The sequence below is a fragment of the Protomyctophum parallelum genome (assembly GCF_964188405.1).
Source record: "Protomyctophum parallelum genome assembly, chromosome: 7".
In the NCBI taxonomy this organism is placed as follows: Eukaryota; Metazoa; Chordata; class Actinopteri; order Myctophiformes; family Myctophidae; genus Protomyctophum; species Protomyctophum parallelum.
The window spans coordinates 37,677,130-37,701,433 of record NC_139705.1 but is presented as its reverse complement, the minus strand read 5'-3'; the positions used below and the strand labels follow the sequence as shown (position 1 = coordinate 37,701,433).

General features: G+C 43.9%; 2 protein-coding genes across 6 annotated transcripts in view; one reads left to right on the top strand and one right to left on the bottom strand.

The window, feature by feature from the left end:
* Positions 1-19,593, top strand: part of LOC310862454 (carbohydrate sulfotransferase 11-like) — a 48,398-nt gene extending 28,805 nt beyond the window's left edge. The window contains exons 2-6 of one of the 3 annotated variants that reach the window (XR_014569572.1): positions 1,482-1,564; positions 9,133-9,300; positions 11,955-12,293; positions 12,590-17,777; positions 17,980-19,593. Coding sequence is in view for 2 of the 3 variants with exons in the window: in XM_083770378.1 (XP_083626504.1) it covers positions 1,482-1,564; positions 9,133-9,300; positions 11,955-12,293; positions 12,590-12,934 (935 nt within the window). In the remaining variant the exon portion in view is untranslated. Of the gene's footprint in view, positions 1-1,481; positions 1,565-9,132; positions 9,301-11,954; positions 12,294-12,589 lie in introns of all 3 variants that reach the window. The other 2 variants (XM_083770379.1, XM_083770378.1) reach the window with 2 other exon arrangements.
* Positions 17,052-24,304, bottom strand: part of LOC310862452 (solute carrier family 41 member 3-like) — a 31,472-nt gene continuing 24,219 nt past the window's right edge. For all 3 annotated transcript variants that reach the window (XM_083770374.1, XM_083770375.1, XM_083770376.1), the window contains exons 9-11: positions 23,888-24,022; positions 22,907-23,055; positions 17,052-19,939 (exon numbers count right to left, since the gene is read on the bottom strand). In XM_083770374.1, the coding sequence (XP_083626500.1) occupies positions 19,766-19,939; positions 22,907-23,055; positions 23,888-24,022 (458 nt within the window). In that variant the 3' untranslated portion in view covers positions 17,052-19,765. The remainder of the gene's footprint in view (positions 19,940-22,906; positions 23,056-23,887; positions 24,023-24,304) is intronic.

The window sequence follows — 24,304 nt, the reverse complement described above, 5'->3', positions numbered from 1 at the left end:
TCTAAAGTGGCCAGTCAAAGATGTTTATATAACGGCAAGTCTAATAAGTGAATACTAAGATGTGATTGTGAGGATAGTGAATAGGCATTCTAGGCTGTTGGAAAGGGAAAATGCAGAGAGCGCACAACCGCACATCATGGTGAAAAATAATCAAGTGATTATCCACAATCCTTCCAGCAGCTAAATGTTTCAGAATCAGAACCAGAACACAGTCCCACTTTAATGACTACTCTGGGGTGAACATTGAACATCAGGCCCTGATCAGTGAGTCCCCGGTTTTATTCCTGGGCCGGATGGAACATTTGCTGTATGTCATTCCAAGACTCTCTCCACATTTCCTGTTCTCTCTACACATTCTCTTCATCTTCTAAGTAACGTTGTCCAGTGTAGCACAGTGTGGAGGACATCACATTTACGTGTGTGTGTGTGTGTGTGTGTGTGTGTGTGTGTGTGTGTGTGTGTGTGTGTGTGTGTGTGTGTGTGTGTGTGTGTGTGTGTGTGTGTGTGTGTGTGTGTGTGTGTGTGTGTGTGTGTGTGTGTGTGTGTGTGTGTGTGTGTGTGTGTGTGTGATGTCAGTCCACACCAATGATTTGTGACGTAACTCCTTGCAACATGATGCAACTACTTGCAACCATTTTCTGCAATTTGTTGCTTTGGTGTGACTGGCCTTAAAATGGTTTTGTTGCAAGGAACTGCATTGGTGTGGACTGGCCTGGAAGGGAACCAGTAGTTAGTTAGACCTTGTTCATTGGTGTGAACTGGCCTGGAAGGGAACCAGTAGTTAGTTAGACCTTGTTCAAAAGTCTGTACGGTTGATTCAAGAAATGGTTTTGTGCTCTTCTCTTCTGTCCCTCAAGGCTATAGAATAGTTTTCTGTGGCACACTTCTTGTAGAAGGTGCAGATCACTTGGAATCACAACAGAGGGCCTTAAAAATACATAAATATGTAGTGATGAAGCCGTTATATTACTGCTTCATCACAACATGCTTGCCATCCCCGTTTTGGGCAAATACATTATCATAGAGGCCAAATAAATGCATGAAAAAATAAATGGAACATTAACAAATTAAACAAAATGGTGTGTATAAAACAAATAAAAGTAGTCGATCTATTTATATATCTATTTATATATCATTTAATGAGATCAGTGCAGATTTGCAAAAAATCATTTTCAGCCTTGGGATTCTTTTTTGTCTTTAAGCCCTGCTACAAGCTCAATGTGCCTCATTGTTGACATGTGTTGTGAGCTTGTAGGTAGGCTACCATATCTGCTACTCGACGTATGGCAAATGAAGTATATAGAGCTAATTATTAACCCATTCTGGGCGGGAACCTCTTTTGGTGTTAGCATCATGTTATGCTTTAGCTATTGAAAAATAGCAGATCTACAAGCTCATAGCATAATGACTGACATAGAAACATAGTTTTTTCAGAAAACTGTCAGGAAGACAACTGTACTCATGTGGTGTCTTTCCTGTAGCTGGAGATCCTTCTGTGGAGAAATCCATTCCGCCCGCGAAGGGCCGGAGAAGTCCCCTGCAGACCCTCTACAATGGAGACCCGGTGAGCATACACTACCAGCCTCACTGTTGATTTAACTCTGCCTGTGAAAGTGTACAGGTCACATTTTTACAATGTCATTGTTAAATTGACACCCAGAGTTGTGCAAACCCTAAAATAGCCATTTGAAACTGAGGACACGCAGGCAGACAGACAGACAGACAGACAGACAGTCTGTCCCCAACAGCTTTGGGTCATATTTGAAAAGTCACAATTGTACAGTATGTGGTATTAACATAAATTTGGTCTCTGCACATGACATGTGCGGTAGATCAGGTCCTGCTAATGTTTTTTGCAGAATTGGCCTCAAAACTTAGCAAGGCAATCATAGCCAATTAGAATGGAATATGACGGCCTGGGTCATGGCTCAATGGCTGGTAATCCAGTCTGGCAGTGTGCCACGGGTTCGACTCCCGATACCGACGGCCCCCATCTCTCTCCCCATTTCCTGTCAGTCTACTGTCTTTCCCTCCATAAAAAAATAAAATAAAGGCGAAAGCCATACAAAAACTAAAAAACAATGAAATATGACTGAATATCACACGACTCCACTCCAGATTGAATATGTACAGATTGGTGTGAGTTCTGGACAAAAAAGTAGTAGTAGCAAAAATATGTTGTTTTGAAGAAAATGCTGAATCTAGTTTGGTGGAAATGAGCATTTATGGGGAGTTTCACCATGAATGAATCATGACCCAAGGAATCCAGAGATACATACAATAATTGTACTGGTTCAAGAGCTAACTGTATAGGCCACCACAAAGAGATGGAGGTGGAGTGTCTTCCTTGATCTACTGGGAGTGTGCTTCGTTAAGTTTGATGCTGATCAGTTCAGTAGTGTCCAAGGTTAGCTGGGCACACGAGCACACATGCATGTGCAGTTGTGCACACATGGGCGCACACGTGTGTGTGTGAGAGAGAGAGAGAGAGAGAGAGAGGGAGAGAGAGAGAGAAAGACTATTATGGCGGGGCTCCACCGGGCGTGTTGCGTCTCCGTCACGTGCGTCAAAAAACGAACTGGGGCCATTTTAATGCAGTCACGAAACGCAACGCAACGCAGGCAGTGGAGCCACCCTTGATTAAAAAAGGAACATTCCCTGACAGTGACGGAGACGCGACGCTGATGCGCCCGGTGGAGCCCCTGTGTTACATTACAGTCTCATTACAACAGGCAGCCCAATACTTGTTATATCAAGTAGATTGCAATAACTATCTGGAACAGCCTGCAATTCAGTAGCCTGAGATATGCCAACCCCAGGCCAAGAACCAGGATTAAGTAAATGACTATACACAGTGCTAATGTGATTAAAATGTTTTTTATCATAATACTGTATATTAGGTGACCCCACCTTTGGGCTGTATTTTGCGTGTCTTAAGTACCAGGTCTTATTCCCTAACTTGAGTAAACTAAAGACCTGGAGGCGTGATCAATGCTCTTTGGCCACTCAGAATAGCCAAATGGCATTGATCACGCCTCCAGGTCTTTAGTTTACTCAAGTTAGGGAATAAGACCTGGTACTTAAGACACGCAAAATACAGCCCATTAAATGTGTCATAAGAGCAGATCCCCACCTTATGTGAGCTCAGCTGCCACTGGCTCCCACATAACTGGAACTCTGCAGCCAATCTGTACATAATATTATGAGGGAAATGACCGTTGGTTCCATGAGCTCCCATGACCCAAAGATCTGCAGAGACAAAACCCATCACCATCTGTGTTGCAGTCTCTTTCAACACTGAGGTTGAAACTCTAGACATTTCTAATCTCCCCAGATGTAACCTGAAGCTTTTTTCATTTGGAGGACGCTGGAAAAGGAAAACGTCCGAGCTAATTTACCGCCGCTTGTGCAGATCTGCTTTCTCAGAAAATATTGCTCTTGGACATGATTTCTGGCATCATATAGTTGAGCTTCCGCTGCAGGGTATTAAATCGGTAAGGTCGCATTCACCTACGATGTGAGTCAGTGTTTAAAGGTACGTGACCAGAGCCTGTCCGGCATCTCTTTTATCTCAGCCTGTTTCAACTTTGGAGAGTCAAGATGGATAGCATTTGGGAGAATCCCCCTCGCCCAAAAGGAAATGAAGTTACAAAAAAAAGACCAAAGCTGAATAATTCAGTAGTACATCAAAGTGCAGATGCATTCATTTACTTCAGTTACTCCACCATAAACAGGATTGTTTGGGAAATACTGCAAAGATAATTTGTTCCATTATTTTCATTGATTTACCGGTATTTATTTATTATTGTTCCTAATTCCAGGGATGGCACACAATTAAAAATAATTGCACTGGAGTTGGCTAGCCAAATCTCCAATTCTTTCAGACATCCCTCCATCCTCTTGTACTTCAAGAACACATTAATGATCCTTTCTTGCAATGAATGCTAGAAAATGTTTCTTATCCATGCAGATATTGGCATTTTCCTGGTGGTTCCCCTCCAATGTCTTTACTGCTTACTTTACTGTCTTTTTTTTTTTTTTAAGATATTTTTTTGCGGCTTACGCCTTTATTGATTTTTTTTAAGGGACAGACAGTAGGCTGACAGGAAACGGGAGAGAGATGGGGGGATGACATGCGGTAAGGGCCGTGTCGGGTCCGGGAGTCGAACCCGCGGCACACCGCGACTGGATCACCAGTCCGGTGCCCAGACCGTTACGCTACGGCCTGGGCCTACTTTACTGTCTTTACTAGGATAAAAATATGGCAATCATTGATGGTGACACATTGTGTTGAATTTAGACACACACACAAACACACAGTAAAACACACACACACACACACACACGGGTGCGCGTTTGCGCGTGCATGCTTACAGCTGTTTATGGTTTAATGATACTGGTAGTTATACTGATGATAATGGCAGATTATGGCCCGTTATCTTCCATAACGTGTCATAATAGTGCTCACTGACACTGCTGGAGGATATTAGATCTCAAATGAGCATTTGCGCCTGTCGTAGACATGCGCGGAGCAAGTTCAGTCAGGGAACCTCAGTCAGCGCGCCGGCTGTTAATTGGGCCACCGCAGCATCACGCTCTCATCCACATGATTCACTTAGCCAATCACACACTCACCCCATCTCATACCGGCTACTTGAACCAGAGGTTTGCATTCCTCTGCCTTCTTGCTTGCTTACACTGCTGTTGTATCAGCGTGCTGCTGTCATACAACCTGCGCTCAATTCTGCTGCTGCTATACTGTATACCCGTGCTGCTGTATACAAGTGCTCACCCACCTCCACCCCAGCTACCACCTGTCGTTTTGGATCTACTGTTTAGGTACGGGGGATTCAGAGTCCCTATGGTTGGGACTGATGCGCTTGACCTGAGTACCTAAAAAGCAGATCCAATACATCGCCAAACCATAATAAATATATTGCATTGATTATCTTATATTCAATAAATATATATATTACATCCTCCTTGAGTTGTCTGACTGAACTGTAGATTTGACGTATGTCATCAGTTCTAGAATATCAAGATCTCTGATCTTACATGGAGCCGGCTATAACTGAGTGAGTAGCGAGGTCGTTAGGGAATCAGAAGGTTGCTGGTTTTCGCATGTCTGCGTGTGCTACACACTGTATGACCTTTAAAGTGGTAGTGTGTGTGTGTGTGTGGGGGGGGGGGGGCATCAGATCACTAAGCATTTCACAAGTACACACAAAACAGCAGGATCCTGCGGTAGTACGGTACGCGCTGGTCCCAACACAAATCTTGCAGGTGGTATTTTCTTTCACTTCATTTTTATTGATGAAAAGACAGAGACAACAAGACAAAAGACAATACGAAAAGAAGAAAAAAAAGGAAGACAAAAACAAAAGACAAAAGACAAGGCTGCATTTTTCATATTACAAGATACATTCATTGAAATCCTCTTGCATTATCGCTAGGCTGAGAGAAGAGATCCCACTTTTCCCACTTTTTATAGAACTTATCCTCTTGAAGTATGAATGTTAGTTTTTCCATAACATACAGTTCCTCAGTAATGTCCATCCATTGTTCTTTCGTTGCTTGCAGGTGGTATTTAAAGACCCCGCAAAAAAAATATATGAATATGTCTATGTAACGCCCGGCATTCGAACTCGGGCCACCCGCGTGAAAGTCCAACATCTTAACCACTAGACCAAAGGGATATCCCTATGGACCGGGGGAGATATTAGACCTTTGAGGCCATCAGGCAGGGGCTCTGAGCCACACTGCTACGTCTACAGTCTACACTATGAGGCCATCAGGCAGGGGCTCTGAGCCACTCTGCTACATCTACAGTCTACACCAGGGGTCGGCAACCGGCGGCTCAAGAGCCGCTTGCGGCTCTTGAGCACTCCCCTAGTGGCTCCCTGTAGCATTACAAAAAAATCTATGAAAATGTATAATGTTTATTTTTTCACATTTTTATTTTTCATTTATGGTTTCTGTAGGAGGCCAAACGTGACAGAAACATTCTTAAGTTTCCCAATTTTGTAAAAATGTGTAGAATAAATATTATGATGGATTGTCTGTATGCTTAATATGCAGTAGGCTATAGCCCTGAAACATGACTGTCAGTCATGACGCAACAGCAGCCTGTTTTACGCAATCGCAGTCCATAAACATTCCGATTTAAAATATAAAGTCCTCGACACATGTGCCACGGGAGTTAGAAATTTGCTGGTACAGCGATTAGCATTGCTGCATCCCGCGTTGTTTAATAAAAAGCATTTTTATCCGAGCGCCCCTTTTCTCAAACGGGGTTGGGAAACAGTTGCACACCGGGTGGGGGCGCGTAGTTGAAAGCCAATGGCAAAATAACAGCTCGGATAAAAAAGCTTTTTATTAAACAACGCGGGATGCAGCAATGCTAATCGCTGTACCAGCAACATTCTAACACCCGTGGCACATGTGGCGAGTACTTTATATTTGGAATCTGAATGTTTATGTACACGTTTACAATGTAAATGTAGCGATTGCGTAAAACAGGCTGCAGTTGCATGACGCACCATGGCTAAATCTGCAGTGACAAACTATCAAACAATAAATAAAACGTGGCAAGCCATTCACAGACGGAAAACATGGAATGCTCTTCCAGACAATTATGTGAACATGAAGAAACTCGCATCTGGAGTATTATCCATCTTTGGATCAACGTACTTTTGTGAGCAGATATTCTCAAACATGAACTACATTAAATCCAAATACCGCACACGCCTCACCGATGAGAGCTTGCAATCGTGTGTGAAGATTAAAGTGACATTTTACGTGCCCAATGTTGAGAAGCTCTCCAGCGATGTCCACACACAGAAATCACATTAAACGGGTAAGAACACAATGCAAAAAACATGGCATAATAATGGAGGGTGCGTTGACTGCGTTCGGAAATGCGCACCGCGGGAGCGCACTCGCCTATTAGTTTGCATTGCACAGTGCACTCAGTGCGCTATTTCCGAACGGGCTTAAACCATAGCGCACTTTTTATTTTGATAGATAGGCTAATATCCACTTGCAGCCCTGTTGTCTTCATTATATAAGCATTTTAAGGCTTAAAAATCTTTTGCGGCTCCAGGTAGATTTTGAATTATTTTTTTTTGGTTGAAAATGGCTCATTCAACATCTTGGGTTGCCGACCCCTGGTCTACACTATGAGGCCATCAGGCAGGGGCTCTGAGCCACACTGCTACATCTACAGTCTACACTATGAGGCCATCAGGGGCTCTGAGCCACTCTGCTACATCTACAGTCTACACTATGAGGCCATCAGGGGCTCTGAGCCACTCTGCTACATCTACAGTCTACACTATGAGGCCATCAGGGGCTCTGAGCCACTCTGCTACATCTACAGTCTACACTATGAGGCCATCAGGCAGGGGCTCTGAGCCACTCTGCTACATCTACAGTCTACACTATGAGGCCATCAGGCAGGGGCTCTGAGCCACTCTGCTACATCTACAGTCTACACTATGAGGCCATCAGGGGCTCTGAGCCACTCTGCTACATCTACAGTCTACACTATGAGGCCATCAGGGGCTCTGAGCCACTCTGCTACATCTACAGTCTACACTATGAGGCCATCAGGCAGGGGCTCTGAGCCACACTGCTACATCTACAGTCTACACTATGAGGCCATCAGGGGCTCTGAGCCACACTGCTACATCTACAGTCTACACTATGAGGCCATCAGGGGCTCTGAGCCACTCTGCTACATCTACAGTCTACACTATGAGGCCATCAGGGGCTCTGAGCCACACTGCTACGTCTACAGTCTACACTATGAGGCCATCAGGCAGGGGCTCTGAGCCACTCTGCTACATCTACAGTCTACACTATGAGGCCATCAGGCAGGGGCTCTGAGCCACACTGCTACGTCTACAGTCTACACTATGAGGCCATCAGGCAGGGGCTCTGAGCCACACTGCTACATCTACAGTCTACACTATGTTCAATCAGAGGAGAACATCCTCCCTCTCTCTCTTGTGTGTTCCACGTGCGCAGCTGCTAGTCGCAAAATGAACACAAACTATTTCAATTGCACGCAGATTCCTCCCAAATAAACAGCACACCCCCACCCCTCTCCCGCTCACAAATATTGCAGGCTTATACAGGACTAGACGGTAATATTGCGGTACAAAGCGGGAGTCCAGGACAAATGACAAGACATTCTTTTGTTGCGGGCACTAGCGGTGGAACGGGCCAGCGATCCTCTCCTGGCCACCTAGCTGGTACTAGAGCCATAGAGTAAGACAGAGTTACGACATCTCCGTTCACTTCATGTGGCCAGTCAAATGGCGGCTCTTCTACATAGAATTCTATTGGCGAAGAGCATTGCGAAGAGCGACAATGTCCTGGACCGGAAATTGGCAGAATGCGCTGGACTCAGACAACAGCCCAGCTTTAATGATCTTAATTTCCTTTATTTTAGATCGTTTTTTAGTAATGGTACAACATAAACATTACAGAGACTTTAGTTGTCACTGTACATTTGTACAATACTTTTAAATAGTTGTCATGTTGCACACATGCCTAAAATTGCTGATATTTGTGCCCCCCTCGTTGAAAACATGTATTTCAAACTCCAGCTTGTCACTCTCCAGGCTACATGAACAGCACTCGAGCTCTCAGTTGTCTGCCCCCTCAATGTTGTAACTCTTACTCTATGGCTCTGGCTGGTACTATGCTCTCATTGGCTGTAGCACGGATCTGCTCGGCGAGTGATCGCAACTCCATTCATACTGTACGATTTCCAGTCGGCGAGTGTCGACAGATCCAAATATCAAACGTGCCAGATATCTGGAAATGTTCGGGTAGGTATCGGCAAGGTTTTTGCCGTTGATCGCCAAAAAAGGTCGGCGAGAGCATTATCGGGGCATATTGCATAATATCTTGCAGTGTGTAGTAGCCCTTAGTAAGACACTGTCTTAACCCCAACCCCCCCTGTACACTCATCACAGTGGCCCAAACTGTAAAAGCAATTTCCTCTTCGCCCGAGGATCAGAAAAAACTCCCCTTCTGCCTCTTACGTATGATGATTAATATTCTTGTTTTTGTGCTTGCCTAACTCTTGGTTCTTGGTACTTATTATGTCCTCCTCGACGGCAGCAGTCGGAGCTGTGGCTGTCCCAGAGGCTGTCCCTACAGGACCGCAGGGACCTGCTGGAGGAGGCGTGTCTCACTCACACCAGGAAGCGCAGGGTGCTCTCCCCCGAGGACCTCCGGCACCTCATCGTCGACGACAAGCACAGCCTCATCTACTGCTACGTACCCAAGGTCTGTATACTGAGCCTCGTCCACTGCTATACGTATCCAAGGTCTGTAAACTGAGCCTCATCCACTGCTATACGTATCCAAGGTCTGTATACTGAGCCTCGTCCACTGCTATACGTATCCAAGGTCTGTATACTGAGCCTCGTCCACTGCTATACGTATCCAAGGTCTGTATACTGAGCCTCGTCCACTGCTATACGTACCCAAGGTCTGTATACTGAGCCTCATCCACTGCTATACGTATCCAAGGTCTGTAAACTGAGCCTCATCCACTGCTATACGTATCCAAGGTCTGTATACTGAGCCTCGTCCACTGCTATACGTATCCAAGGTCTGTATACTGAGCCTCGTCCACTGCTATACGTATCCAAGGTCTGTATACTGAGCCTCATCCACTGCTATACGTATCCAAGGTCTGTATACTGAGCCTCATCCACTGCTATACGTACCCAAGGTCTGTAAACTGAGCCTCATCCACTGCTATACGTATCCAAGGTCTGTATACTGAGCCTCATCCACTGCTATACGTACCCAAGGTCTGTATACTGAGCCTCATCCACTGCTATACGTATCCAAGGTCTGTATACTGAGCCTCATCCACTGCTATACGTATCCAAGGTCTGTATACTGAGCCTCATCCACTGCTATACGTACCCAAGGTCTGTATACTGAGCCTCATCCACTGCTATACGTACCCAAGGTCTGTATACTGAGCCTCGTCCACTGCTATACGTACCCAAGGTCTGTATACTGAGCCTCATCCACTGCTATACGTACCCAAGGTCTGTATACTGAGCCTCGTCCACTGCTATACGTACCCAAGGTCTGTATACTGAGCCTCGTCCACTGCTATACGTATCCAAGGTCTGTATACTGAGCCTCGTCCACTGCTATACGTACCCAAGGTCTGTATACTGAGCCTCGTCCACTGCTATACGTATCCACGGTCTGTAAACTGAGCCTCATCCACTGCTATACGTACCCAAGGTCTGTATACTGAGCCTCATCCACTGCTATACGTATCCAAGGTCTGTATACTGAGCCTCATCCACTGCTATACGTACCCAAGGTCTGTATACTGAGCCTCATCCACTGCTATACGTATCCACGGTCTGTAAACTGAGCCTCATCCACTGCTATACGTACCCAAGGTCTGTATACTGAGCCTCATCCACTGCTATACGTATCCAAGGTCTGTATACTGAGCCTCGTCCACTGCTATACGTATCCAAGGTCTGTATACTGAGCCTCATCCACTGCTATACGTATCCAAGGTCTGTAAACTGAGCCTCATCCACTGCTATACGTACCCAAGGTCTGTATACTGAGCCTCATCCACTGCTATACGTATCCAAGGTCTGTATACTGAGCCTCGTCCACTGCTATACGTATCCAAGGTCTGTATACTGAGCCTCATCCACTGCTATACGTATCCAAGGTCTGTATACTGAGCCTCATCCACTGCTATACGTATCCAAGGTCTGTATACTGAGCCTCATCCACTGCTATACGTACCCAAGGTCTGTAAACTGAGCCTCATCCACTGCTATACGTATCCAAGGTCTGTATACTGAGCCTCGTCCACTGCTATACGTACCCAAGGTCTGTATACTGAGCCTCGTCCACTGCTATACGTATCCAAGGTCTGTATACTGAGCCTCGTCCACAAAGTATTGGATATTGGAAACACTCAAGTAAAGTACAAATACCTCAAAATGGTACTTTAATAGTTACTTTCCACCACTGCTGAGGAGCTGCCTGGAGATCTCCGTCAACACCATTCAATATGACTTTGGTGTTCGTCACAAAGCGACGGAACAAATGTTCCTTTGACAAGGCTCACAATGTGCAGAAACCTCTACATATTTCTTTTTTATTTGGATTAATGCCCTACTTCATAAAAGAGTGTCACACAAAAGTAGTGAATATAGTAGATCTACAAGCTCACAACGCATCACATCGTGATCATTTTTATGTTTTTACAATAATTTAAAGAAATAACAGTTTTGGACATACAAGGTTTGAACTCGCTACAATTTAACAACAAATAGCTCGTATACAAGCTCTTAATGACCTGCGACGTGAGCTCGTAGATTGGCTATTATACGATATTTAGTGTAAAGTGATAACAAGAGGGTGCCTAGCATAGAGCCCTTGGGAATACGGTCAGTATTAAGTATAGGGTTTAAGTTTTTAAAAGACTTAAACCATGTACTAAGCCTGTACTGTGCTGCGAGAGTAATCTTGAAGTCTTGAAAACAGGCTTGTCAGAGCATTATCATTTAGAGTCCTTCAGGTGTTTCTTTATTTTATATTTGAGATTAATATTGCACATCTCGAGTGTCTTATCAAAATAGTTGAACACCATTTTTATAGTGGAACTACGGTCACTAGAGAAATGTTAGATACTGATAGCTATTATTCAGAATCAGTTTAATCACGTATTCACTTTTATCTACGCTAGCATGTGTTGTGTGCACTTTACATAGGGATGCTTTAAATGTTTTGATGAATTGAAAATGAAGGACCCGTAGTCTTAGTGCTTTTTCTGGTTTTATCCTCCTAGCGGATTTTGTTTTGACCTGTACCTTCCTTGAACTGTACCCATTCTGCAATCTGTTAATACAATTTTCAATCAATCAACTCTCGCCGTCCAGGTGGCCTGTACCAACTGGAAGCGGGTCATGATGGTGTTGACCGGCGACGGCCGCTACTCCGACCCCCTGGACATCCCCGCCAACGAGGCCCACGTGGCGGGCAATCTCCGCACGCTCTCCGAGTACACGGTCTCGGAGATCAACCAGCGCCTCCGCACCTACCTCAAGTTCGTGTTTGTGCGCGAGCCGTTCGAGCGCCTGGTGTCGGCCTACCGCAACAAGTTCACACGGAGCTACAACACGGCCTTCCACAAGCGCTACGGCACCAAGATCATCCGCCGGCACCGCGCCGACGCAGAGCCCGACGCGCTGGAGAAGGGCAGCGACGTCTCCTTCCAGGTAGCGTTGATTTCTACACTAAAATATAAGGGAGTGACTAATGGACAAGAGACAGCTCACAACGCGTCGCACTGTGACGTGTTGTGAGCTTGTAGATTGGCTATTTTCAGCATGCAACCACGTCTAAAATCAGTAATTATGACGCCATCAAGGCCTGCCAAAACACATTTTCGACATTTAGTCGACCAAAACTAGACTAACACGAAATAATTTCAGATGACTAAAATATGAATAAAACTAGACTATTCAAAAGACTGAAAACGAAATACACATGTGCTGTCCTGTTCCGTTTCCAGGAGTTCGTACAGTACCTGGTGGACGCGCGGACGCAGCGCGAGGAGCCCTTCAACGAGCACTGGGAGCGCGTGCACTCGCTGTGCCACCCGTGCCTCATCCACTACGACGTGGTCGGCAAGTACGAGACGCTGGAGCCGGATGCGCAGGCCGTGCTCCGGCTGATCGGAGCCGACGGCGCCGTCCGCTTCCCCACGTCGGGCAAGAGCACGCGCACCGACGGCGACATGTCGGCGCGCTTCTTCAACGACATCAGCCCCTTCTACCAGCGGAAGCTGTTCAACCTGTACCGCATGGACTTCCTGCTGTTCAACTACTCCACGCCGCAGTACCTCAGGACGCAGTGACGACGGGGGATGACACCGAAACGGTGGTCACCTCATCACCTAAAACTGGTGTATGAATGGGCCTTAAGGCTGATCTATAAATGGTTGCGTGCCAGGTGTTGCACGGCGAAAATAGCAAATCTGGAAGCTTCACAACCCGTCGCAGTGCGCCACATTGTGAGCTTCTAGATCTGCTGTCTTCGGTGTGCGATATGGCGCACAACCGAATATAAATCAGGTATTAAGCGTCAAGGAGAGAACTTGAGGGTTTTCTGGCACTGTGAAAGGGTTTGGAGAACGAGGTGGACTGGCCTTTCTTTGGGATTCTCAAACAATGGTCATTGGATTTGACTCAGGGAGTCAAGATTCAGTGAGTGCAACCTTTTCTATTTTGGCAATTTGCCTCTTCAGCAGGAACTACAGGGGGCGACGAGGGGAGGGGGGCGGGGGGGGGGGTCATTCATTTGCATTTGGATTACAGTCTTTCAGAGCTTTGAGGTTCAGCTGAATTAAATCAGGATGTTTTATTTAACCTGGTGGCTGCTTGAAGTTCAATGATCTCCAAGCACAGAATAAGCCACAGCTTAGTGCTGTTGAATTCCCTTTCATGCCATTCCATGAGGCCTGCACACATGGATTGTGAAGATGTGAATGTGCCTTCTTGCTAGAGTCAAATCTAGAGGGCCTGCTGCGGTAAACATACGTCCTCAAGGCCCGTTTCATTTCAGCCTAGTGAGCCATAAGTAAAGAAGTCACACTGTCGGGAAGCGGGTTCTTCTCTTGCACACATGTGAGTGTGTTGACTGTGAAACAGACTACGACGTGTTGTCTGAAAGCCGATCTCTCTGCAAGGCCTTTTTATTTATGTTACTGTATGCCCAGAGTATTTATTATCCACAGAGACGACGGACTCCTCATTTTGTGAACATGAATGAATTTGATATGAACGTGTTGTCTGAGTTGTGCTTTTTCTTTCGGTGTGAATGTTTGGCTTCCAAGTAAGATCATATCACTCATCTTTTGCACACAAATGGTCGCCAAAAATAACAAAGGCTTCTGGGGAACAGCAGAACTTGAACACAGCCTTTTCCAACTTGTGCTTTTTTATAACTTTATCACATTGTCTTATTCACACTCTTCCACGCATCCAGGATGCAGTACCAGCCCAAGGTTTTTAGGGGCCCTAAACCAAAAGTCTATATATTATTATTAGGCCCATTATTTTTGGACAAAAACTACCCTGAGGCCATCATTCAGAAAGATTTGGCACCAATAGAAATATATTTAGATGAATACAAATGTAGCACACAATATTAAAATGTGTCACAATATTAACCACTTATGCCCTACTTTATTCTTTAAAAGAAATCTAAAATTGTGAAGAAACAATAGCCTTTTTATTTAATTTGTATTTGTATTGTTCGTCTACAAATTATATCCCCAAAATAGGGATGTCAGGATGGAAGTGGTTAAAAGGGTACAATTATCACAGAGTAAAATTGTAATATGTATTGATTTATTGATTGGCAAAAATATTATAATTATTATCTTGGAGGGGAGGGGAGCCCTAAACAAATATTATAATTATTATCTTGGAGGGAGGGGAGTTGTTTAGTGTGTCGGTCTAGGCCCCCTGCCTTTAGAAGTATATCACAGGGTTTCTTTGGTGTCTCTGCTTCCAGTAATAGTTTGGATGTGCCCCGGATCCCCGTCTGCATTTAGCTCTGGGCAGGTAGGCTGAACAAACAACCACATAGCTGTGGTCAGAGGCAGTGCTGGCCCTGATCTGGAGCCCAGTCAGAGCCTCCCTTGTCAGGGAGGACATGGGCACGGAAAGGGTCACCCACCCACAGTCATGGCCTTTACAAGGCCTTGTTTCAGCCGGCCAAACGCTATGGAATTTATGGCTCCGAATTATGGAAATGTAATTGGAGTTTCAGGTAGAGATTCTTTTTTAATAAACAGCAAGGATATTATGCCGGGTTGAGAGAGCGGTGTGCATGTTTTATACTTGTACATTATTTGGTTTGTCATGACAGAGGGAGAAAACTACTGGCAATGTGTCTGTAGATGTGCCAGCGTTGGCAAACAAGTTGTCACTTAACCCATAAAATAGAAATGCCTTCTGAATCCAAACAGTTTTCTGAAAAATGTATGTTGCTATAGTGGTTTTCAAACTTTTTCAAAAATAGCAGATACAAGCTCATAGTGTGGCACAAAGTGACATGCTATGAGCTTGTACTGTATATCTGCTATTTATGAATAGCCAATCAATGTGCTCTATAGCTAAAATCTAAAATGACAGATGCTTTCCTGGTTTTAATGGGTTAAAGCGAAATGTACACTTTGGTAGAGGGGTTGTGGTGTGCAGTTATACCTTCCCATGATGTCATTCCAACATTTGGCGACTGGCAAAGCGGAAAAGTCTCTATTGATTTAAAATTCATCTTACACCGCACAGTGAAACAGATCTCAAAGGAACACTCTTAGCATGTAAACAAATGCAAATATAATGAATTAAAAAAGTAATAATATGGGTTTGGTAATTGGTATAGAATCGGCTTTGTTAGCATTTGTTTATGTGCTAAAAGAGTGCATGACTGCATGAACAATAGCAATGTGCTAAAACGGTGCCTTTGAGACCTGTTTCAATGGGCAATGGAAGTAAATGAGGAGAACATTTTGGAATGTCATTTAATAATCAGTGGAGAAGCTATTTTAGATATCTCACCAGAGTTACGGCACAACCCAAACCTCTATCAAAGTGTCATTTTTGCTTTAAACTAAAAAATAAATAAAAACTGTGATCCCCTCGAGCATGCTTTTGTAAATGTGCAATACTTCATCTGTTTGAATGGGTAGTGTGTAGGAAGCTGCATCTTTATACTGTAAGTATTGTTTTTTTTTATTAAGCCTGATGCCTTTTGCGGTTGTCTTTGTTTCGCAGCGGTTTATCTCAAGCCATATTCTACAAGAAGCTGTGACTTGCTGATGACCGTTTTCCCCTTCCCCTCTCTCAGCTGCTTTGAGGGTATAGCATACTGTAAAAGCCTGGGTATCGAGGCTAAGCATACTGTAACTTGTTGAAACATTATTCTCGTCTTTTGGGAATTCAGAGGACTAATACAGTTCAGTAGGAATTTAGGAAATGGTGTATGACATGTGGGGCAGTGGTTCTCAAAGTGGGTCCAGGGACCCTCATGGTCCCTTGAGGGGGTTTCCAAATGGACCCTTACAGGTCTGTAACTCCGTGTGTACACACTACTGGGGGGGTACTTGAAATGCAAAAGAAAAGTTATGGGGGGTACTTGATACTAAACAAGTTTGAGAACCACTGATGTAGGGTATCTGATCAGAAGTCTGACATCTTCCACAGTTTATAAGTAGATGTTTGTGCAGTCGAGCCAGTGAGCTGGTTGTGGTGAGTCACTATGAAACGGACTGAACAGTGAATCAGCACAAACTGTGACGTTCAGTTACTGCTTCTTGAAACCACCAAAGCACAGAACTTGTGAGAGTTCCTTTTTTTACACTAACTGCCAACAGTTCAACTGATAATGAGGATTTCACTGATGTGTAATGATGACGATACAATTTGGTTAAATGGTTCCTGTCAATCGAGTTTCACCACGTTATTTTCTTTGAGTGAACAAAAACTGTGAACCTGATTTCAAGAAGCAGTTAAACCGATTCCACAGAACTATAAAACAGGATTAATAATGAAAACTGATTTCACACACATCTGCTCGCCAACTGCCCAGTTCACTTTGGCAGAATGTCTTCAGATATCCATAATTCATCATTTCTGTTTCTTAGGGAAAAAAGCAATTCTGATCTAAGAGGGGTGCATACTTAGTTTAGACTAGTCACTGGTTAGACATGGGTTAAGGTTAGGTTTAGGTGTGCTCCCCCGTGGGAGGTTAGGGTGAGGGTTTGAGATAGGTTGTAGTTGTAGGACTAATGACTGGTCTAACCAATGACTAGTCTAAACCAAATACTGTCTAAACTAAGTACTGCACCCGATCTAAGATACTCCATCACTCTGAAACGACTGATCGTACCCAAGAACCCCCCCCCCCACACACACACACACACACACACTGAATCATTCACAGGAACCATAAACATTACTACTCCGTTTGACGACACTGTTGGTTTTTATTAAAATAGAACTGTCCATAAAATAGCATACACTCGCCACACATTTACCACGTATCATCAGCATCTCTACGCACGCCAAAGAAAGTACAGGCGCTGAGGTCACGAGGACTGTTGCATCGTTTTCTGCAAAGGCAAATGGAAAAAAGTGCAAACCCCTTAACACACTAGAACGTGGCAGTGTGACCGTTGTAAGACGTGTAAGACGTTTCACGTAATGAACAAATACAATGTTTTTAATAAAGTCTCTGACTGTGATACCGATCGGTGTGGTGTGGTGACTTTTAGACAAAGACACATTTTAAACACTTTGGCAACTTTGGATTGGATGTGCAATCAAAAAAGGGTGCAACGGGTATTGTGCTATGATATCACGCTGCTCTACCACATCGAATTTAAACACATTCATGTGCTGCTGGAAGGTGAGGCGAACCAGTTTGCCTACCAGAGAAAACGGTGGCACTGTACTTTTCAGTACAAGATATATTGATGGTATTCAACCCAAAAAGCATTGCATATCAACGTTTCCAGATGCGGACCATATGTCTCAATACTAGATTCCTAAGTCATATATTAAGACCAATTTGATTTGATTTGAAAACAGGGCTCAAGCCCGCTGCTGACTTGAAACTTCACTCGGAAACTAGCATCCATATTCTGAGATGTATATGCAGCGAAGAAACACACTGTGAGCTTGTAGCTATTTGTAGTTGCGAACGCAGTGATTGCGAATGCAATGAGCACTAACTATGAGACCCTGCAGATCATGTCTGTGTGTCTGTCTGTCTGTCTGTCCCGCTGTGACACCACCCGCCCACCACCAGAGGGCGCAGCTGTAGCACACACACACACACACAAGCTGCGTTCGCTTCTCGCGTTTGCGCGTCTTACTTGTATGAAGAACTTAGGTAAACTAGGGTTTAGAGGTTAGTGGGTTACACATCTGTATGTTTTCACTGGTGATGATGGGTTTGGTTGAACTGTGGCTCTGATTCTGATAGCAGCACTATTTGAGAAGCACACAGTGGGCTGACAAGACTCCAAAAACGCACCAACACTCGATATGTTATAATTTCAAAACTACTGTGCAACAGTGTGTTAAAGCCGCTTTTAGCAAAGCACTATTGAACGGACAGACGGCACATTAAACATCTGGTATTGGAACAGTTATCCAGAATCTTACTTTTAACTGTGACAGTTGAATACAGTTGACTATTACCACTTAGCGGTAGTAACAAATAGTGTTTATGTGTAAGATTATATTTCACTGTTTATTATGGATGCATTGTTGCGGATCACATCCCAGTTACCAACTAGTTACTAAGCTAAAGTATGCATTCCTGAGGCACGTCAAAACTTTAACCTGTTGACCACAGGTTTCTCTTCTTTTTCTTTTTTACAATGCCAATAGAATAGGTGGAATATGCTGTTTATTAATATACTTTATAGGTACATATGATCAGGAGTGGAATATGAAAACAGCATTTCTAAATATTACGGCATATACTGTAAGCTAGAAGGAAGACCATCTTGTCGATATGCACATTATTATATGAACATAATTTAACTGTGATGCTAATGAGGTTTTGTGGTTCTGGATGGCCCCCTTAAACTATTAACAATGGATAATAAGGCTTTCCGAGTCACCTTTATTGTATACACATTAAATGCTGAGGGAGCAGTCAACATTACCAAAATATTTGTTTAGAATGTCATGCTCCTAGGACTGTCTATGACCAGTTTCTCAGCATTTAAAAATGTGTCAAAAAGGTAAATTATAATTCATTTTGACGGAAGTTCTCAACAATAGAATGAGTCAGAATCGGATACCAAACTGGGTTAGAACTAAATAGGCTTCCTGGGCTATGGTATCATGACATTTTCAGTACACACTTCAAAGTAAGATCCAGGGTGTTCATTGTACTCGGAGAACCTTCAAATTCACACTCCATATTTTACTGTGATCTTAAAGGACTGTAAACTATCAATTCAACAAAAGAGAAATGAGTCCCTTAATGAGTAACGTGCTTCTAGTCTGCCGTGATCTGAATAACGGGAAAACGGTCTTATTTGCTCTGACTCGGGTAATTCAATCATAGTGTTTGTTTCACACAAGTGTTACACATTTCAACAGAAAATGCATAGTACAGCACATCCTCCAAGTGTGAACCAGTGTGTGACTACTGGTTGTCCAAGCAGATCTCCATCCATATACTGTCCCACACGCTTAACAAAAACTAAAAGCAGTCTGGCATGGTGGGTACTACTAACTGTATGTACAGTAGTAGTACGGCAGAAAGGTCCTTGTCCTCAGTTTCACTTTGATACGGGCTCTTAGGTTCACGTTCAACGTGGCTGCTCTACTGGGGAAATGCCATTTGGTCAAACCTCTAAACTCGTCCCCAGCATTTGGATGTTCGTTGACCACCCAGGGGTCACTCCTAGCAGTATGGGCACGTTTTTAATTCAGACCTACTGTTAACTTATTGACACTGACTGGTCCATAGGGTGGAAGGGGGGGGGGGGGAAGAAAAACCGTCCACCTTCAACAAAAAAAGGGATCATTTTGAAACAAAAACAAAAAGTGCTGTCCAGCTTTACCCGTGCGAACAACGACATCCCGATGGTGAGACTGGTAGGGTGGGAGAGAGAAGTGGACGGTGGGTTTGGGGAGAAACGGTGGGTTTCATTAAATTAAAGGCCCAGTCCTTGGAGCAGCGGCGTCCAGCGGAAGCAGAGCGCCAGGAAGCCGGTGCCCAGCAGGTCTCCCAGCGCCGTCAGGTACGGGATGGAGAAGTTGTCTGGATCCAGGCTCCGCCTCCACATCAGCCGCACAATGAGGTCAGCCACGTACAGTAGGATGGACACCTGGGGGAGGACAGATGTTTTTTTTGTTTTTTTTAAGTACATTTTATTCAAAGAGTTAGATCATGTGCAGTTTTCACCAAAAGAGAATACGACTCTTCGTTTTTTTTACATTTTCTCCCACAACTCCCTTCCCAGTCCTCCCCACCCACCCACCATCTTTCCCCACGAGGCCAGACATACAAACAACATACAAACGCAGGTATAAAAAAAACAATAATTTGAGTACAAAGCAATACACACAACATACAGTATATACAGGTATAAAACCAATGGGTAGATAAGATACTAAGACACAAAGAAAGGGATCACATGGTTATGGTTAAAAAACAACTTCAATGGGGGGTAAGATTAACAATAATACAAACAGGTACATAAAAATAAAACAAAGTAATATTAAATAAAAATAATTATATATATATATATATATATATATATATATATATATAAAATAAATAAAAATAAAATAAAAAACTATATATATATAAAGAGATAAAGCGCTTAATTGGCTCATTTCTCGACTCATGTGTAAGGATTTCCGACATATTGCTATATATATTGCACCAGGTAGAGATCCGCACACCAACACCATGTGTCTTCAGTCAGGTGAAAGTGATTCTAAACCGCTTACATACGATATTAAAGGTTGCCAATGGTTGTAAAATTTGTCAGAATTGTGAATTTGATCTTTTCAGAAAGGACATAACATCAATCAACCATGATTTAGCCGAGGGAGGGGACTCAGCCTTCCACTGTAAAAGTATCCTCCTGCGGGCGATTAATGAGGCGAAGGCAATAACATTAAGTCTGGGTAAAACTACATCCTCCTCCGGGATTCAAAAAATTGCAATTTAGGGGCAAGGCAAAATGGTTGTCTCCAACACTTTGTGCTGGAGAAAGATTTCCAGAATGGTATCAATTTGGGGCAAGACCAGAACATGTGGGACAGATTCCCTGGTGAGTGATCTATCGCAACTATCCGTCATGCCCGGATATCTTTTAGATAACCTTGCTTTACTGTAATGAGTTCTGTGGAGAACTTTAAACTGAATGAGGCTAAGCCTAGCACAGGAAGAGGAAGAATTAACCCTCTCCGTTGCCTGCTCCCACCACTCATCTGAAAATGCGATCTCCAATTCGGCCTCCCAGCCTGCCCTGATCTTATCCAAACCCGGGTCTCTGCGGGGGATAGTCTCATAGAGACAAGAAACAACACCTCTAGCTAGGCTTGCTGCAGGCATAAAAGGACAGATGTTTTAGAACATAAAATGGCAATAAAACACAAGCAAGCAGTTAAAACAATAAAACAATGGCAAAGAACATAAAACATAAAATGGCAGCAAATCAGTCAGAACAGAGTAGAAACACAGATATTACAACATCTAGCTTTAGAGATGTCTACAGAGGGGCGTGTCTTAGCTGTAGTGGGAGTTTATTCAAAGCTGTTGGCCTGGTGATGTCAGTAGTCAGTATCATGTCACAGGGCTGTGGCAGGGCCTGGCATTCCTTCACTGTGACATACTGACATGATACTGACCATGATACTGATGATGTCACAGCTCTGTGACAGCTCTATCATTCAGTTATCAAGATGTATTATACAACTTTTTAAACTGGTATACAGGGTATGTCTGATTTTGCCATATTCTGTAACTGCATTGTAAAAGTAATGAGCTACATTAAACCACCTTAGTTAGTCCTTGGTTTACAGTGGTTTTAGCACAGCTATGGGGGTTTTAGGCATTCCGCTCTGTGTCGTCCCAGATTAGCTGTTCTAAAACCTCTATAAACCACAGCCTCTTAAGACTTATCATTACTTTAACATTAACAGGTGAGCACACATCAGATCAAAGCTTTAAAGAGTACTCTTGGATGATCTGGGGCTTGAAGCCTCGACCACATATAACTGCAACATCTGTCCCTGCCCCAGGAGCTATGTTGTGTCATGGCAGCCTCTCTCTCTCTCCCTCTCCCTCTCCCTCTCCCTCTCTCTCTCTCTCTCTCTCTCTCTCTCTCTCTCTCTCTCTCTCTCTCTCTCTCTCTCTCTCTCTCTCTCTCTCTCAATTAGAATCATAGAGCATGAGCATCCATCTGGTAATCAGGTGAAGGACAAAAACAAGATCTGTATCAAATGTAATATAGAGTCTGCACACTGTTAAGGGTGATTCATACTGTGTCGCACAACGGAAATAAACAACTTACAAGCTCAAAGTGCATTGTGCTGCAACGCATTGAAGCATTCTAATCAACAAGGGGGAAAACTAACAGCAAACAGAGTCCCTATGTATCAACAACGTACAGGGAAATAATGTATGTCTAGTTTCAGTACATAAATACACATTGTACTGAGGTACAATGTTCAAGACATTTATATGAAGACATATCGTCATTTGGTGCCCAAACATGATCTAACTGTCTAGAGTCACACTTGACATGTGGAACAGCTGTTCCACATGTCAAGTGTGACATGGCTAGCCATGTCACCCGAGTCTTATTTGAAACTCAATATTGACAGCATCCAGATCTGTGTGTTTACCGTTACGTAGCCAGGCATGAGGGAACTGTTGGCTTGATGCTAGGTAATGATAAACATACTATCTGAAGGCACTTGTTGCCAACACCCCAGATGGTGTTACTGTTGAGAATGTCTCTGCAGCCACAGGCGTTGTAATTAACACAGTTACACTGATGCTGAGGAGTTGGAGACATATACACTGTTTCATGTTACCGAGTTAATTTGTCACTGGCAAGGTGACACATTTCTATTGCTAGTGTGGCTGTATTCTGTTTATGTAGAGAACATTGTGTGTCTTCATTTGTGTGTGTGTGTGTGTGTGTGTGTGTGTGTGTGTGTGTGTGTGTGTGTGTGTGTGTGTGTGTGTGTGTGTGTGTGTGTGTGTGTGTGTGTGTGTGTGTGCGCGTGCGTGCGTGCGTGCGTGTGTGTGCGTGCGTGCGTGGTCACTTTCCTACCTGCACCAGCGCAGCAAACAGGTACAAGATGGTGAAGGGCACGGTGATGGGTGCCTCTCCGCCCTGCAGCAGGGAGATGGCGTAGAGGAACACCATGTGACCGGGTACCACCAGCATGAGCAACACTCTGGCCGACTTGGAGTTTACCCCTAGAGGAGACAGAGGAACCACTGAGTTTACCCCTAGAGGAGACAGAGGAACCACTGAGTTTACCCCTAGAGGAGACAGAGGAACCACTGAGTTTACCCCTAGAGGAGACAGAGGAACCACTGAGTTTACCCCTAGAGGAGACAGACTGCTAATGCACTGCTTCTCAACGTGGACCAAATATATCAGTGACTGATTTCCAGAAAGAAGACAGAAGGCATAAAATACATTCTCACTAGGGAAAGTATAGTTTTATTTTCGTTGCAAAAGAAAGTCAATGGTCACGTTTTCACCCCCAACTTGTCACTTATTGCAGTAAAAGTAATGAGCTAGTTCAAAGGGGGTAAAAAATATGAGGGGTTCAGTGTCTTGCTCAAGGACACTTTGACACTAAGTCTGGGGTAGCCCAGTTTCGAACTGGCAACCTGGTAATCTGGTATATTTGTACACACTCAGTGAAGGCTGGATAGCCGAAACGTTTGTCCGTATTTGTTCAAATATGAAATAAACTATTTGAACTCTTGGTGTGTGCGACCCACTACCGTTATTTTGATACACACTCAGTTACACACACCTGAGTTACAAACGTGCAAGGTTCTATTTGGTTCCTAACTATCCTTTATCCTATTTAATAGACCTGATGCCAATTCTAAGCCTAAATGCCCTCTAAGCCTTTCTTACTGTTTTCTGAAATATACATACTGTAAACCCAAAATCTAAAATGACACGCATGCTTTCTCGGATTGAATGGGCTATTTAGCTGGACCCCATGATGTTGAGAACCAGTGATGTGTAGGCACAGATTGTGAGTGCATGTGACAATAGCCCCAGTACCTGAGGAGAAGAAGGTGATACAGGGATTGGGCCAGTGTTGTCTCATCTTATAGGGCAGAACCCCGGGAATACTCCAGAAGTGGAGATACGTGGAGATCCTGCTGGCCTGAATGGCCACCAGGTTGCCACCCACACCTAGAGAGAGAAAGAGACAGAGAGACAGAGAGACAGAGAGAGAGAGAGAGAGAGAGAGAGAGAGAGAGAGAGAGAGAGAGAGAGAGATTGATTATTGATTGATTCATGCATCCATCTCAAAGGGATTCATATCAGAGATCTAATCCATGGCTGTGATTTTACTTCTCGACTAGTTTAATATGAATCAGGATTTCAGGATAAAGAGAGCCTATACACATGACAATGACATGAGGTGGTACAAATTACAGATAAACGTAATTTCGTCCTTGACTTGTCTCCAAT